The sequence below is a fragment of the Xiphophorus maculatus genome, chromosome 12, assembly GCF_002775205.1.
Source record: "Xiphophorus maculatus strain JP 163 A chromosome 12, X_maculatus-5.0-male, whole genome shotgun sequence".
NCBI classification, from domain to species: Eukaryota; Metazoa; Chordata; class Actinopteri; order Cyprinodontiformes; family Poeciliidae; genus Xiphophorus; species Xiphophorus maculatus.
The window spans coordinates 4,287,617-4,301,055 of NC_036454.1; the positions used below are offsets into that span (position 1 = coordinate 4,287,617).

A 13,439-nucleotide genomic window follows, 5' to 3' on the forward strand; every position below is an offset into this window, starting at 1 on the left:
GTTAAACCTTTTTCTCATTACTCTGCCTTTGATCTCAGAATTCTCACTTTTTCCTCTAAATTTTAACTTTCATCAGAAGTTTGACCTTTATTCTAACTTTAATATCAGAATAACTCTAACAAAACAAAAAAAAAGAGAGAGTCCTGTTTTAGTTCTGTAGAATTGTGCCAGCCTGTGTCGGATGTTTTTATTTGTGGCATGTGATCTAAAGAGAGCAGTTTGTAACTCTGCCGCTCTCTCTGCTCTGCTGTCCCGTCGCAGGTTGACAACAAAGAGAAGGAGAAGGTCAGTCGGGCCGCTGCGTTTTGTGTACAAAAACAGCTGAAAATGCTAAATGTTGTGAAAAAGTTCAGTAACTTTTCTAACTTATTTCACAAAGTGAGACTCAGATTTGAATAAAAGAAAATCTTTCCAAGTGTTTTTGGTCTAATTTCTAATATATCTTAGTACACTTACAGTAAAACAAAACTGTTTTGCAAGTAGCTTTTCAGCAACAAAAAGGAGCTTGTTTTATGTAAATATTTTCTTAATATTGATTAAAAGTTCTAATTTTATTTATAACAAGACATTTTTTGCATCCTGTAAGTCAAATCTACTAATGGAAATAGAACATTTTCATCATTATTAAGGAATTTTTTACTTAAACAATAACTAATAATTGACTTAAACTTGACTTACACTTAAACAAGTATATTTAGCTGAAAAGTTACTTGTAAGTTAGTTTTGCCTTATTTGAAGTTTACTAAAATATTTGAATTAGAAACTAGACTTGGTTAGATTTCTAATATTGAATAAAGAAAGGCTTAAATGAATTTGCGGAATGTGCCAATTTAATAATAATCAGAATAATCAATTGTATTTTGCAGTCTTTTTCTGTAATGAATCAATAAAATATGAGTTTCACTTTCTGAAATAAGTGAGAAAACGCATTAAACTTTTTCCCGATACGTTTTTTGAGCTGTTCTTTGTTATAGTGATCCTTTCTGTTTGAGTTGAAAGACAAAGAATCCCATCAGAGCAGGAAACTGCAGCTGTGCTCATTTATAGACGTCAAAAAGACTAAATAAATTAAAACGATCAGCTTCCTGCTGTTACATGGAGTTTCCAGACATATTTTATTCTATCTCAGAGAAAAGATGTGGGTTTCTGGCTGCTGCAGTCAGATGACTGAAGAGGGAGCTGAAGTGGAAACCAAACATTTGAGATATTTCAAACTTTTTCTTTTGAGCACAGAACGTCTCCCATAGTGGTAGAAGAAACCAGACTTTAGGAGTTTCCTTTTAATGTTTTATCACTGAGCCCATGGCTGTTGGTGAAATCTGGTTGAATTGAATAGATTTTAGTTTGTTTTGTGATAAGAGCAGTTGTTATCTGCCCTCCTGTAGGACGACTCCTCAGCTTATGATGAGAGCGAAGACGAGCAGGAGAAGGTTTGCTTTGTTTGGTCTCTTACTGCGAATGCAAACAATTAATCCACTTAGGATTAATTATCGATTAATGGTTTATTAGATTAAAATTAGATGCAACTGATTAGCTAGTAATGTCCGTTTAGACCTTTACGTATTTAGTTAGGCTGCCGTCCAGCAGAGGGCGACGCTGGTCGTCCTTAACTGGAGCCAGTTGATACAGAAACAAAGATGGCGGAGCCATAACGGAACAGAAACCAGGAAAAAAATTCTAAAAAAAACTAATTCCAGCTTTTTTTCCTCACAATTTTGACTTTTTCTCAAAATTGACTTTTTTCTCGGAATTCACTTTCTTCTCCAAATATTGGGTATAATCTCAGAAATCCAATTTTTATCTGAATTCTGTTTGTTTTTCTCCAAATTTTTGCTTCAATCTCAGTAGTCTGACAAAAAATTCAAATTCTGTTTAGGGGCCCTAATCTTCCATAACAAGGCACTTTATGCTTTTCTTCTTTCAAATAAAACTCGACAAACTCATTAAAGTTTTCCTCCTAATTGCGCTTCCTTCAACCGAGCTGCCTGATGGAGCAGCGTTAACTTCTCAACAAAAAATTACTTATTTGCTACGAAGGCGAGGATGTGAAAATACAACATTATTTCAAAATAATGTTGAAATTTCATGATTTTTTTAATACAAGAGTAAAAAGGTTTTTAATAAAATGTCCGCTTATCAATCAATATCTAGTCAATCGATAACATTTGCTCATTAATCGATAACTTGCATCCTTATTTCTATCTTCATTTATTTAACAAACCTTTACTGCTCATGGAAATCCTCCCATTGGCTCATTATTATCCTCGTTTTTCCTGTGTTGACCAGGTCTCTTGTTTCCGTGCGCCGCTGTCCTGCAGCTTTCAGATGTGTCTCTTCTGCAGCTGGATCAGGTTAATGGCCGCTTCCATTCAGCCGTTTTGGCAAGAATTGCATCCAAAAGCTGCAGGATAGTTGCTCTCCCTAATCCATTTCCCTCCTCTTATCTTTATTTAAACTGTCATGTTTTTCTGTTCTTCCTTTCTTTGGTCAAAAGCTTGACGAAGAGAAGGTGAGGCATAAACAGAATAACTTGACATTTACATTTGTCTTTATTGGTTTTTATTTAAGATTTGAACCAATTTTCTATTTCGTTTTTTTTTTAATATATTTCAATCTCTTTTCAGACCGAAACCAAAAAGGAAAAGGTTTGTTTGTGCTTCTAATTCCTCATCCTGATAGTATTTCACAAATCTTTAGCCAGTTTTGGGGGTAAACAATATGGCTGAAAAAAATTTGCACGATATAAACTTTTCATATCAGTCTATCAAACATTATTGATTAGTTTTTGTTTTAGGAGAAGTTCAGTGAACTTTCTGAAAGTGATAGAACAAGATGGCCGCCAGCATGTTGTTTTTGCTTAGAGTGTGTGTGAGGATGTACAGAAGAAGCTCTGGCTCACACACACACGTGTCCTTACAGGCTGAAAAGAAAGATGAAGAAAAGCAGGTTTGTGATCTCATTTCACCTCCATCTGGGGAAAACTTCCTTTTAGCGTTTCTTTACTGTATTGCTTCCTGAACCGGCTTATCTTTACACTTTAGACTGGCAGGTTTAGTTACTTATTTCCCTTAATGATTAGTTTATTTTAAATACATACAGTATATGTTTTAACTTGAAACAAAACACCTCAGCTAGTTGTGAAACATTATGATTATTGGGGCCAGACTAAAAGTTTTTTTATTACTAGAATATAGCTTATTAATATGACAATTGAGCCATAAAATTACCAGAAGAAAGTAGAAAAATACACACAAAAAAGCATTGATAGTTTAAAAAATCCAACTCAGTCATTTGCTCAATAGCTTCAAAGTCCTGCTACTGACTAGAATTTGATGCTGATGTATTAAAATATTAAGGATTTTTTCATTTGTAAAACTGACACCGATATATAACTGCAAATGATTGTCAACATTCGTCATTTTGATTTTTAATCATTTGTTTGTGGGGGAATTCTTATAAAGTTACTACTTCATTAATATGCAACCTTGTTATAACATTTCTCTGGTAATAGACATTTTTCTTGCATTTTTACAACTTTATTCTTGTATTATTATTTTGACTTTGTTGAATAATTTTATTCTCACACAATTACGACTATTCTCATTTTCCAACTTTATTGTGGTATTATGACTTTATTCTCATATTATCTCATTCTTGTAACACTGACTTTAGTCCCATATAATTATAACTGTATACTCATATTATTTCGACTTTATTCTCATAATATTATGTCTTTAATCTGGTTAATCTGGTAATATAGCACTGTTGTCATAAAACTATGACTTTATTCCCAAAATGAAAAAAGTCTTGGCTTTAATACTCACCATAAATATATTTGTTTATTGTGCAAGGAAAATATTGCATAACTTCTTTCTTGAATGTTTTCATCCTCATTTTTGCCAAAGGAGGAGTCTAACACCAAAGAGGTGGGTTCTTAAATCACATTATTAATTACTTAAGTGGAAGAAAAAAAGGTGATAAAACAAACCACCAGTTACCCAGAAGAAGCTCACTTTATTCTTTTTATGCCAAGACTTTCCATTTAAAATTAGGAAATGTAAATGTAGATTAAAACTATAAATGTGAATGGAGAGGAAAAACAACAGAATTCAAAAGCTCTTCTTGTACATCCTGATTGAAACTGTTAAGCTTGTTTTCCTTTTTCCAGCTTTAAAATAATTGATAAAAACTAAAGAGACATTTTTTATTCTTGATTTTTAGAGTTTTTAATGTCTTTAGAGGAGAACATAATTCAAATCCTATTATTAGATCAAATAACCACAAATCAACTGTAAAGATGTTCATGTTTCTATATGTTGACATTGTGTGTGATGACTTTGAGACCCAATTAAAGCCGACCGGGTCAATGGTTCTGTCTGCTGACCCAGTTTCCTCCCACAGTTCCCAGAAGTGTTTCCACTTAATTCTACCATTAGTGGCTGCTAGAAACCCATTTTGGATCTATTTGTCCATTATTTACCTCTGCTGAGTGTGCTTTTAGATTGTTGCTAGCATAACGGGGAGAAAAGGCTTCCTTAGATGGTAGTCGTTTAATGTTTTATTTTTTGTTTGGTTTGCTTTTTAGTCAAAAGACGAAGTCAACAAGGTTTGTTTGCTTAGTGAACATCATCTTTCCTTCCCATTTTATGTGATAGATATAGATTGTTGGTACTGGAATATAACAAGTGGAGAGTGCCTAATTAGTAACTGATGAAATAATTGTTTACATGTGTCATTCATTTACTAAAATGAATGACTCATTAAATGGTTTCATATCATTTTAAAAGTTAGATAAAATTATTTCATCATTTAATACATTATTTTATGTTTCAGTGTTTTCAGCACATCAATTTAAACGGTCATTTTCACCCATTAAACTCTGTGGGTGGGACTAACGGAGACCTTGATCTCTGATTGGCTGCTTCTGTACAGATCCCGATATCTGATTGGCTGCTTCAGAGTCGAGACAACTTCCACTAAGTTAGCTACAACTCTGAGGTCAATATTTTCACTCGAAAGTGCATAAATATCTCCAAGAAGTTGTTGTACTTTATTTACTACAAACTCTTAGTGAGCAGCTCCAGCCTCGACAGCTCTAGTTGGATCTGAAATATCAAATATCGATAATAATAGCATCGAAGAAGCTGTCACAGACGACTGCATTAACGTTAGCCCCGCCCACTAGCTAACAGCGGCTAACGCTATCTTGTGACCTTCTTGCTGACATTTCAGACCAAATTAAAGATATACAGGCTGGAGTTGCTCACCCAAAGTTTGTAGTAAATAAATTATAGCAATTTATTGGGATTAACCCCACACTAATAGTGAAAATATTAACTTCAGAGCGGTAGCAAACTTCAAAGGCGTTGTCTTCGCTCGCTGTATGAAGCAGCCAATCAGACCACAGGGTGTCTGTAGAAGCGCCCAATCAGACGTTAGGCTGTCCCTTAATCCCGCCCAGCGAGTTTGAGGGGTGAAAATGACAGTTTTTCACCCATTATAATCATATTCATTATAATCATGAATTATAATTCATGATTAGAATTAATCATGAATGAATTATAGTCACTTTGTGCCCGTCTGTCATCAAGTGATACTTATTATTATGTTTGTCTTATTTTTTAAATGTTATTTTTCCTTCTGGAAAGACTGAAGCCACTGCTGTGGTCACAAAGAAGGTACGAAACTAAATGGTCAAAGATGATTTTGCTGCACTTTTAGTTACAAAGTTTGTTATACTAACAGAGCAGGGATTAGTTATGTGAACTGTGTTTTTTTTTTTTCCATATACAGAAAAATGTTATAATTTTCAAACATTAACTCAATACTTACTATTCAACATCTTTGCTTTGTGTTGGTTGATCCATCCGTCCCATCCAAGATGTGTACATTGCAGTCTGCAGATTTTTTTAATGTAACCACTTAAGATTATTTTACACAATATTAGAAATTCATGAAAAACTCAATTTCTTTTGTAAATAAGTAAATCAACATTTTTATTGCATTCTTTTAGTGAATGCTTGATCATTTGTAGCAAAGGATGCAAATACTCCAAACATCAACATTGGATCAACTTATCAATACAGTACAGGGCTGAGCTGTCCTATTATTGATTAATAAAAGGAGATTTTATTTTTTAAATATGGAATTTGAATTTGGTGAGACTAAATCTCAGGAGTTCTGGGTTGAACATATTTATTTTAAATGTAAAATATGTATAATTTGTATACAGTTCTGGCTTAATTACCTCACTGAGTATAGAGTTTGTATACCCCAGTTTTTGATTAATCGATTACTAAAGCAGTGGACAATTATCGTTTAATTGTGATTAATCTGATTAATTGTTTCAGCCCTTGTGTAAATGCTAAAAAAGCTTCTTTCCTGTTCATTTTGCCCTTTAAGGGAAGCTGCAGGGTGACAGTGTCAGTTTTGCCCTTATTATCTGCTGCTTTAAATTTAGTAAACTTCCAGCAGTGAAGGTAAACAGAATATACTAGTTTAAATCCTAAATATCTTATCATAGGATGTAAAAACTGTACATGACCTTCAGTTTGATGTTTACATGCCCATAAATATGTTTTACGTGACTTTGCATAAACACAAAGTCACAGTTCTGTCGGTCACAGTTTTGTTGACCGACCTTTCACCTCCAACATTTATCAATTATAATGCAAGAAGGTAAAGCTTTAGTCCGCTTATATAGACTCTGTGGCAGCGTGCCCAGTGTCTGCTAGCTAATAACGCTCTTCTGCGTTATTGATGGAGCTTTTTAATAAAGACTGATTAGGACATTCGCCTTGTATTCGTCCAGCTGCTGCTGCTTTGACTGGTGTAACACAGAGAGAACGCAAAGCATCCAAATGAGCTGCAGTTTTCTTACTCCTAGATTTATTTTATTGGTTTTCTACCAAGCAGCTCAAGGCCAAGTTTAACGTTGAAGGGTTTTTTCCATGAAGAAGCTTCATGTTGTGCCCACGATTTTTGGCCCGTTTTGGCTTCTATATTTGTTTCTATACAGAAAAGAACAAGAAGAAACTAACTTTCTGTAGCAGTTAGCGTTGCTGCATTGCTAGCTTTACATAAACAGAAAAAACAGAAGGAGATTTACAAAACCAATGTTTAAAAACGGTAATCATATACCAAAATAAGTGGCACATTTTATTTTAAAGTTTGCCAAGCTAATCACAACAATCCTACCATTTATAAACTAACTTTCTGTAGCAGTTAGCATTGCTGCATTGCTAGCTTGTACAGAAACAAGGCTGAGGAACTATCTATCAAGGCTATAACTATCTACATTGTACAATAATCATAAGCCAGGTTAAATGTCACATTTTAAAAATTGTCAACGATTAATAATTTAGAAGAGACTCCTTGCTAATTCTTTGTAGCAGCTAGCTGTAGTGCTGTGCTAACATTAGCTTGTAGCTCCTCTCTGCTCTTTTTCAACAATATTTATGTTCTGAAGAGCAAAAAAGACGTTGGTATGAGCTGAAAATGGAAAAACGATTGAAACCATGAAAACTGACACCGGAGTGTCTCCTTAACGGGGCAACTGAGCAACATTGAATGTGACATTGCAGCCTGGTTCTGGGTGCAGGTACCGACTCCAAACTGCGTCGGCCCTGTTAGCTTATCTCTTTAATCCTTTTTGTTTCTAACCATGTTGCAGTTGGATACTGAAGCCGCCAACATCCTCAACGAACTCCAAGTGAAGCTCAACACCGTCCTGGACAACTTTAGTGCCGTGTTTGCCAAAAGGTAACAACCCTCAGGACCTGGTTCGGATCTAAACCCAAATTAATGTGAACGATGTAAAAATAAAAAAATAAAAATCTGTTTTGCTAACTCAATCCACTCCAGTTTCCAGACTCGTATAAACAGCTGCATGCGACAGATGGCGGAGATCCTCTACCAGATGAAAGGCCCACCCAACCACAACACTGCAGAGGCGGACGCCGACACAACGCTGAGGCCCCTAATGGAGTTTCTGGATGGGAAGTAAGTCATCAAGATGCTCACCATCTACCGTAGAGTAGGACCATTTTCATGGATATATAAAATACTAAAATATTTGAAAATTCTGAACTTATTAAACTTCTTTTTGGGACCAAGATGGAACCATTTCACATGTGACACTTTAAACCTGCTGATGTGTATGCTAACTAATAATGTACAGTAATTTTCCTGAGTAAAATAATCTTTTGCTTGTTTGGGTTTGTTTTGCTTTTTTTTTTTGATACGGCACCAAAACTGGCTCAGCCTTCAGGCCCTTAATCTCCTATCTCCGGCCCTGCTCATTTCATTATGACGGCCATTGTAGATTAAAAAAAGGGAGTGAATTTTCAGAAAAAGACCTAAACATTTTCTAGAAAAACAACTAGGACATTTCTGAGACTCAAGTCAAAAATCTTTGTTTTTCTAGAACATTTCTGATATTACCTTCAAAATTTGAGTTTTTTTCTAGCAAATTCTCAAACTAAAATTATTTTGAGGATAATCTCACAATTTTCAAGGAAAATTTCTACTTTTCAAGCTAAGAAATTTCTGAGATTTTTCTAGAAAATTTCTGTGATTTTTCTAGTAGGTTGTCGTACATCTGCCTTACAGACAAAACAGCAAATAATTTCATTCATAATTGAAAATGAAGGTTAAATATCTTCAAATAAAATGTAGACTGTTAATTTGTGTTAGTTTGGCATATTTTCTCAGGCTGACCTGTTTAATATTTCGTATTTTAAACTCCCATGTTTTTTCTTTTGTGATCCAGCCTCAGCATTTTTGCTGACCTCTGTGAGAAAACGGTGCTGAAGAGGATCCTGAAGGATCTGTGGAAGATCGTCCTGAGCAGCCTGGAGCGGATCGTCGTCCTTCCTCAGAGCAACGACAGCCTGGTGAGACAAACTCTGGCCTGGAGAAAATTAGAGTCACAAAACCACTCAGATAATGGGGTTTATTTTAAAAATTATACATAAAAACCTCCAGAATCAAAGCAGCAGGACTGTAATTTTCTCCCTTGTTATCTACAATGCACCAGGAAAATTGCCAATTATAAGAGTAGAGGAAGAGGAGAAAAGGTTTCATACAACGACAATAAAAGTCAGGTTAGAACCATGTTTAGCTAAATGAAACTCATAATTTTACAGTAAAATTAGTTTTTATTGTAAGACTCTGTTTTTCAAAGTGGAGCGTTGGAGGGAGGATGAGAAAAAAATGGGGGAAAAAATCAATCAGATTGTTTTTTATTAATGTAATCTCTTTTTTCAGTCATTATTATAAAACATAAGTTGAAATGGTAACACTTTATTGAAGACTCTGAACATGAAGAAGTCTTCATGAAGGTTTGACTGTTTGGTAAATAAGGACAATTATTGCAAAGTCTACACTTTTAATGCAACTTTGCATTAAAAATGTCTATATAATGACGCATCATGACAACAGAAACGAAGATTCAGGAAAACTTTATTTTCCATGCTGCCAGTCAAATGTATCAAGTTGCTTTATGCTAAATGAATGTAATAATTTATCAACAGTAATTAAAAGTGAGTAAAAAAGTAAAATGTAATGTTTCTTTTCCTATTTTGTAGCATTTTACCTGCATGACGTGTAAATCATAGGCTGTGCTGCCCCCTGCTGGTGGCTTTCAATCTCTGTTTTGCTTTTCCAGGATATTTCAAAGGTTTTCTAAGTATTTTCTCTCTGTTGTTTGTGTGTCTGTTTGTGTGTTTGGGATGAATTACTTTCAGATTAAATCTTTTTCTCTGTTTATTTTCAGGGAGCTCAGCTCCTCACAGCAGCCAAAGGACTTTCTAATCTCAAGGTAGCAAAGCTTCAATCAGAGGCATTTATTTCTCAGGTTTCTGGGGCCTAATTAGACCTTATTAATAATTACTGATTATGTATAAAAATAAATTGCTGTAAAATTAGTAAAATTAAAAAGCCTCAAAATAGGCATTTTTAATTCACACTGATTTTCTTGGATTGGCTAGAAACTAAAATGCAATAAATGGAGTGTGAATACTTTAGCAGTGGTGTTCAAACCTTTGGAACAAAATTTAGTCATTTCTGAGCAATAAAATCAACTCTTTTTTCAAACACCTGCTAGAAATAATAAATTTTTACACTAATCCTAAAAATTTTCTGGAAAAAAAAAGTTTGCTTTAGCCAAGTTTAATAACTTGTAAAAGCAGATTTGGGCAGCAAAGTCAGCTGTTTGAGTTAAAGTAACTCAATGTGGTTCTTCCACATGTGGGACAGAGAAATAATTGCTGTTGCTAACATTTTCTATTGTAACATTTCAATTTGTCTGTGTTAATTTGCCCCAACTAAAAATAAAAAGTCTCCATCTACGTCAACCACCTGGAGTAAATTTGTATCATTCTTGAACTGAAATGAGGGGCCAGAAACAATCAGTTCAGGGACTGCAAGTGGCCCCCGGGCCACACTTTGAACACCTCTGTTGTTAATCCTCATTCTGTGCGCTGGTAAATAATTTGCTGACTGCATTTCTAACTTGTAGATCTGGTGATTTTATCTTGAATGTTGCTTTATTTACGTTTTGCCTTTGTTCTTTCAGGGAGGAGCTGAAGCTAAAACTCTGACTCCTAAACAATGTGTGATTATTGATGCAGGACTAGAGACCATCAAGGTAGGTTTAACATGCACTCCTAAGTAACTAAGATAGGGTTCACAATTTAATTTAGTTATTTATCCATCTATTATTGTTATTTTAAAATGCTGAGGAAAAAGTGAATCAATACACTCATTTTATTGTTGCACTCAAAAACAATTTTGAAACTGAAATATTAGAAAAGTAATTACTAGCTAAATAATGTTGTAGCTGCACATCCCCCTTCTCTCTCTACTTCTCTCTCTACTTCTCACTCTCTACTTCCTCTTCTGAGGTGCTACCAGCTCTCCATCTAACGGGTGAAATGAGTTTCCTAAATCTGCTGGGATTTATCCTGTCCAGAACTGAAGTAAACTCTGTTTAAGCTGGTTTCGAGAAAAGATTCGCCTGGTTCCTGACAAACTACATCCAGGTGTCCCAACCTTCTTCCCCCTGTGAATTAGCCAGACTGAGCAGCCTACAGCCAACTAGTTTCACAGAGCACACCTGTTAACGGCCGCTCTTCTCTTTATGACAACTTGCACTTGGTACAGAACCAGGTTAGTTTTAGTGACTCGGATGAGTCCCAAGGATGTTGTTTTACATATAGTTTTGGATTAAAAGCAAACTATAAAATATTTTCCACTTTTTCCTCTCCAGAATCAAACATCAGAGCTATTTTACAACCATCAAAGAACTTTAAGGTGACTCATTAACTGAATGTCAACATCTTTTAGATTTTCTTTATGCTAAATATTTTATTAGTAAGGCATTTTTGCAAGGGTCAGTACAGCTTAATTCAGTAGCAGAAATAATCAAATAAGTAAAATCAATCATCTAGTCTGTCTTTCCCTAATGCTGACACCGAGAACTAAAAAGGGAACCTTTGAGAGAGACGGACGGAGCATGGCTTTTCAAACCCCAGACCTGGCCTGATGATGATGAAGGTGCTGCAGCAGGAGGAGAAGTTGATCGATGAAGGCAGGGATCTCTGTAGGTCTGATGAGCTTCTTCTCCGCATGGATGGTGAGGTCACACAGGACTTGGGTGCTTGCAGGAACAGTACTGATTTAGAGCGGCAGGCCTTGAGTCTTAGGGTGACTTCCTCATGTGTGTAGCGTTCCTCAGCTTCTTGTCTTGCGGCTCTGAAGCTCCCTTCATCTTGTCTCACAATCTTTCTGGTCCGTTGAGATGTAGACGAGCTGACTTCCTGGAAGGAAGGCCACAGTTCTTTGTCTTGGTCTTGGTCTTCATCTTTGGGGTCTGAACCGAGCTGATAAAAGAAGTGCGATTTGAAGCCACATGTTGCGGGGCTGACGGGTTGGTCTTCATGCACAGGACAGTCTTCGGCTCTGGGTTGCTCCTCCTACGTCCGTTGCCTACACAACCTTTTCTTTGAAAAGTTTAAGTTGTTCAGCAATCTGTTTCCAAGTGAAGCATTGATCATCTCTGCTCTCCTGTTAGTTCTCCTTTTTCCCCTAACCTTTCGCCCACCATCCACCTCCAACATATCAGTGATCTTTAATTGCAGTTACCCGTTTTACACCATCTCAAGTTCAATGTCAAAATCACATTCATACCCTTTTTTAGTTTCTTTGATTTAGCATGCATTTATAATATAACCATAGCTTATTAGTTACTCTTATTATAATCTTAATGTGAGTTATTACAGATGTTTTCTGAAAAAAAACAAGAATAATCCATGATTCTAATTATTTGACACCAAAGTTACAGTTACTTGTTTTACTTGTAAGTGTTCCCACAAGTGTAAGTGTTATTATAAGTAAACCAATATTAATGCAAGTATTTTACTTTGGGTCTTTTCCAATTACTCAAAATGTTTAGATTTAATTCTTTAAAACTTTCATGCTTTGAAATAAGGAATAATCTCAACTATTTTTAGAAATCTGCAGGCTGGTAACTTACTTCCTCTTTTTCCAGGAAACCTGCTCTTCCTGTTTCATGTCTCTGTCTGTCTGTCTGATTATGATTTCTTATGATTAGATAGAAAAAAGACGTAGAATTAAAGCAAAGTTTGCATGAGACAAAAACAACACACACAACCAGATTGATTTTATTGAAGTTTAAGTCTACTGTTGGGTCTAGATGTCACTTGTGTGATTAATTTTAAAGGTAACTTTATTTATTGTTACTGTTTAACTAAAATCTCCATCATGGGGGAATGGGATGGTCTCGGGGGTTTTTGACACTAGCTAAATAATAAACTACATGTCTAAGTGTTTTTCAAACACATAAATGCTCAAATAGTCGAAAGTTTTCAAGGTAAAAAGCCATAAAGTCCATTCAGAATGTTCTAGAGCCGTTTACTTTCTCCTAACTGCCAGAATTCTTGTTGACATGGTTACTGGACAAGTACACATCAAAGATAGTTTGATGCTAAGAGCACTCACTCGGTCGAGTTTCTACATGCCAAAGATATTTTGTAACACAAATCCTCATTCTGAACTCGACCACCAGTGAGGAAAGATGGAGAAACCAGTTGTCCAGCAGCAGCCGTCCACCTTACCTTTTTCTGACTCTTCACTGACATCTTTGAGTGAGACATCTCTGAAATGTGATCAGAGATGTCTCACTCTGATCACATTTCAAACCCAGTTTTTTTTCACCCATTTTTAACATGAATTTATTCATGCAATTATTGATGTAACTTTTTAACAAATAAAAAGTGCAAAAATAAAACAAAATTGGCCTTATTAATAAAAACCGCCACTGTAGAAACTAAAATTTTACATTATTAAAATGAAATCACAGTGCCTTACAAAAGTATTCACAGTTGGTGTTTTACATGAAATTCCAATAGAAAAATACA

At 35.2% G+C, this 13,439-nt stretch overlaps 1 protein-coding gene across 3 annotated transcripts in view; it reads left to right on the forward strand.

Annotated features, from left to right (window-relative positions):
- Positions 1 to 13,439, forward strand: part of LOC102228331 (protein unc-13 homolog B-like) — a 148,554-nt gene that overhangs the window by 130,814 nt on the left and 4,301 nt on the right. The window contains exons 38-46 of one of the 3 annotated variants that reach the window (XM_023343565.1): positions 262 to 285; positions 1,386 to 1,430; positions 2,495 to 2,509; positions 2,625 to 2,645; positions 7,673 to 7,761; positions 7,864 to 8,001; positions 8,771 to 8,894; positions 9,776 to 9,820; positions 10,577 to 10,648. In XM_023343565.1, the coding sequence (XP_023199333.1) occupies positions 262 to 285; positions 1,386 to 1,430; positions 2,495 to 2,509; positions 2,625 to 2,645; positions 7,673 to 7,761; positions 7,864 to 8,001; positions 8,771 to 8,894; positions 9,776 to 9,820; positions 10,577 to 10,648 (573 nt within the window). Of the gene's footprint in view, positions 1 to 261; positions 286 to 1,385; positions 1,431 to 2,494; positions 2,510 to 2,624; positions 2,646 to 4,585; positions 4,607 to 7,672; positions 7,762 to 7,863; positions 8,002 to 8,770; positions 8,895 to 9,775; positions 9,821 to 10,576; positions 10,649 to 13,439 lie in introns of all 3 variants that reach the window. The other 2 variants (XM_023343563.1, XM_023343564.1) reach the window with 2 other exon arrangements.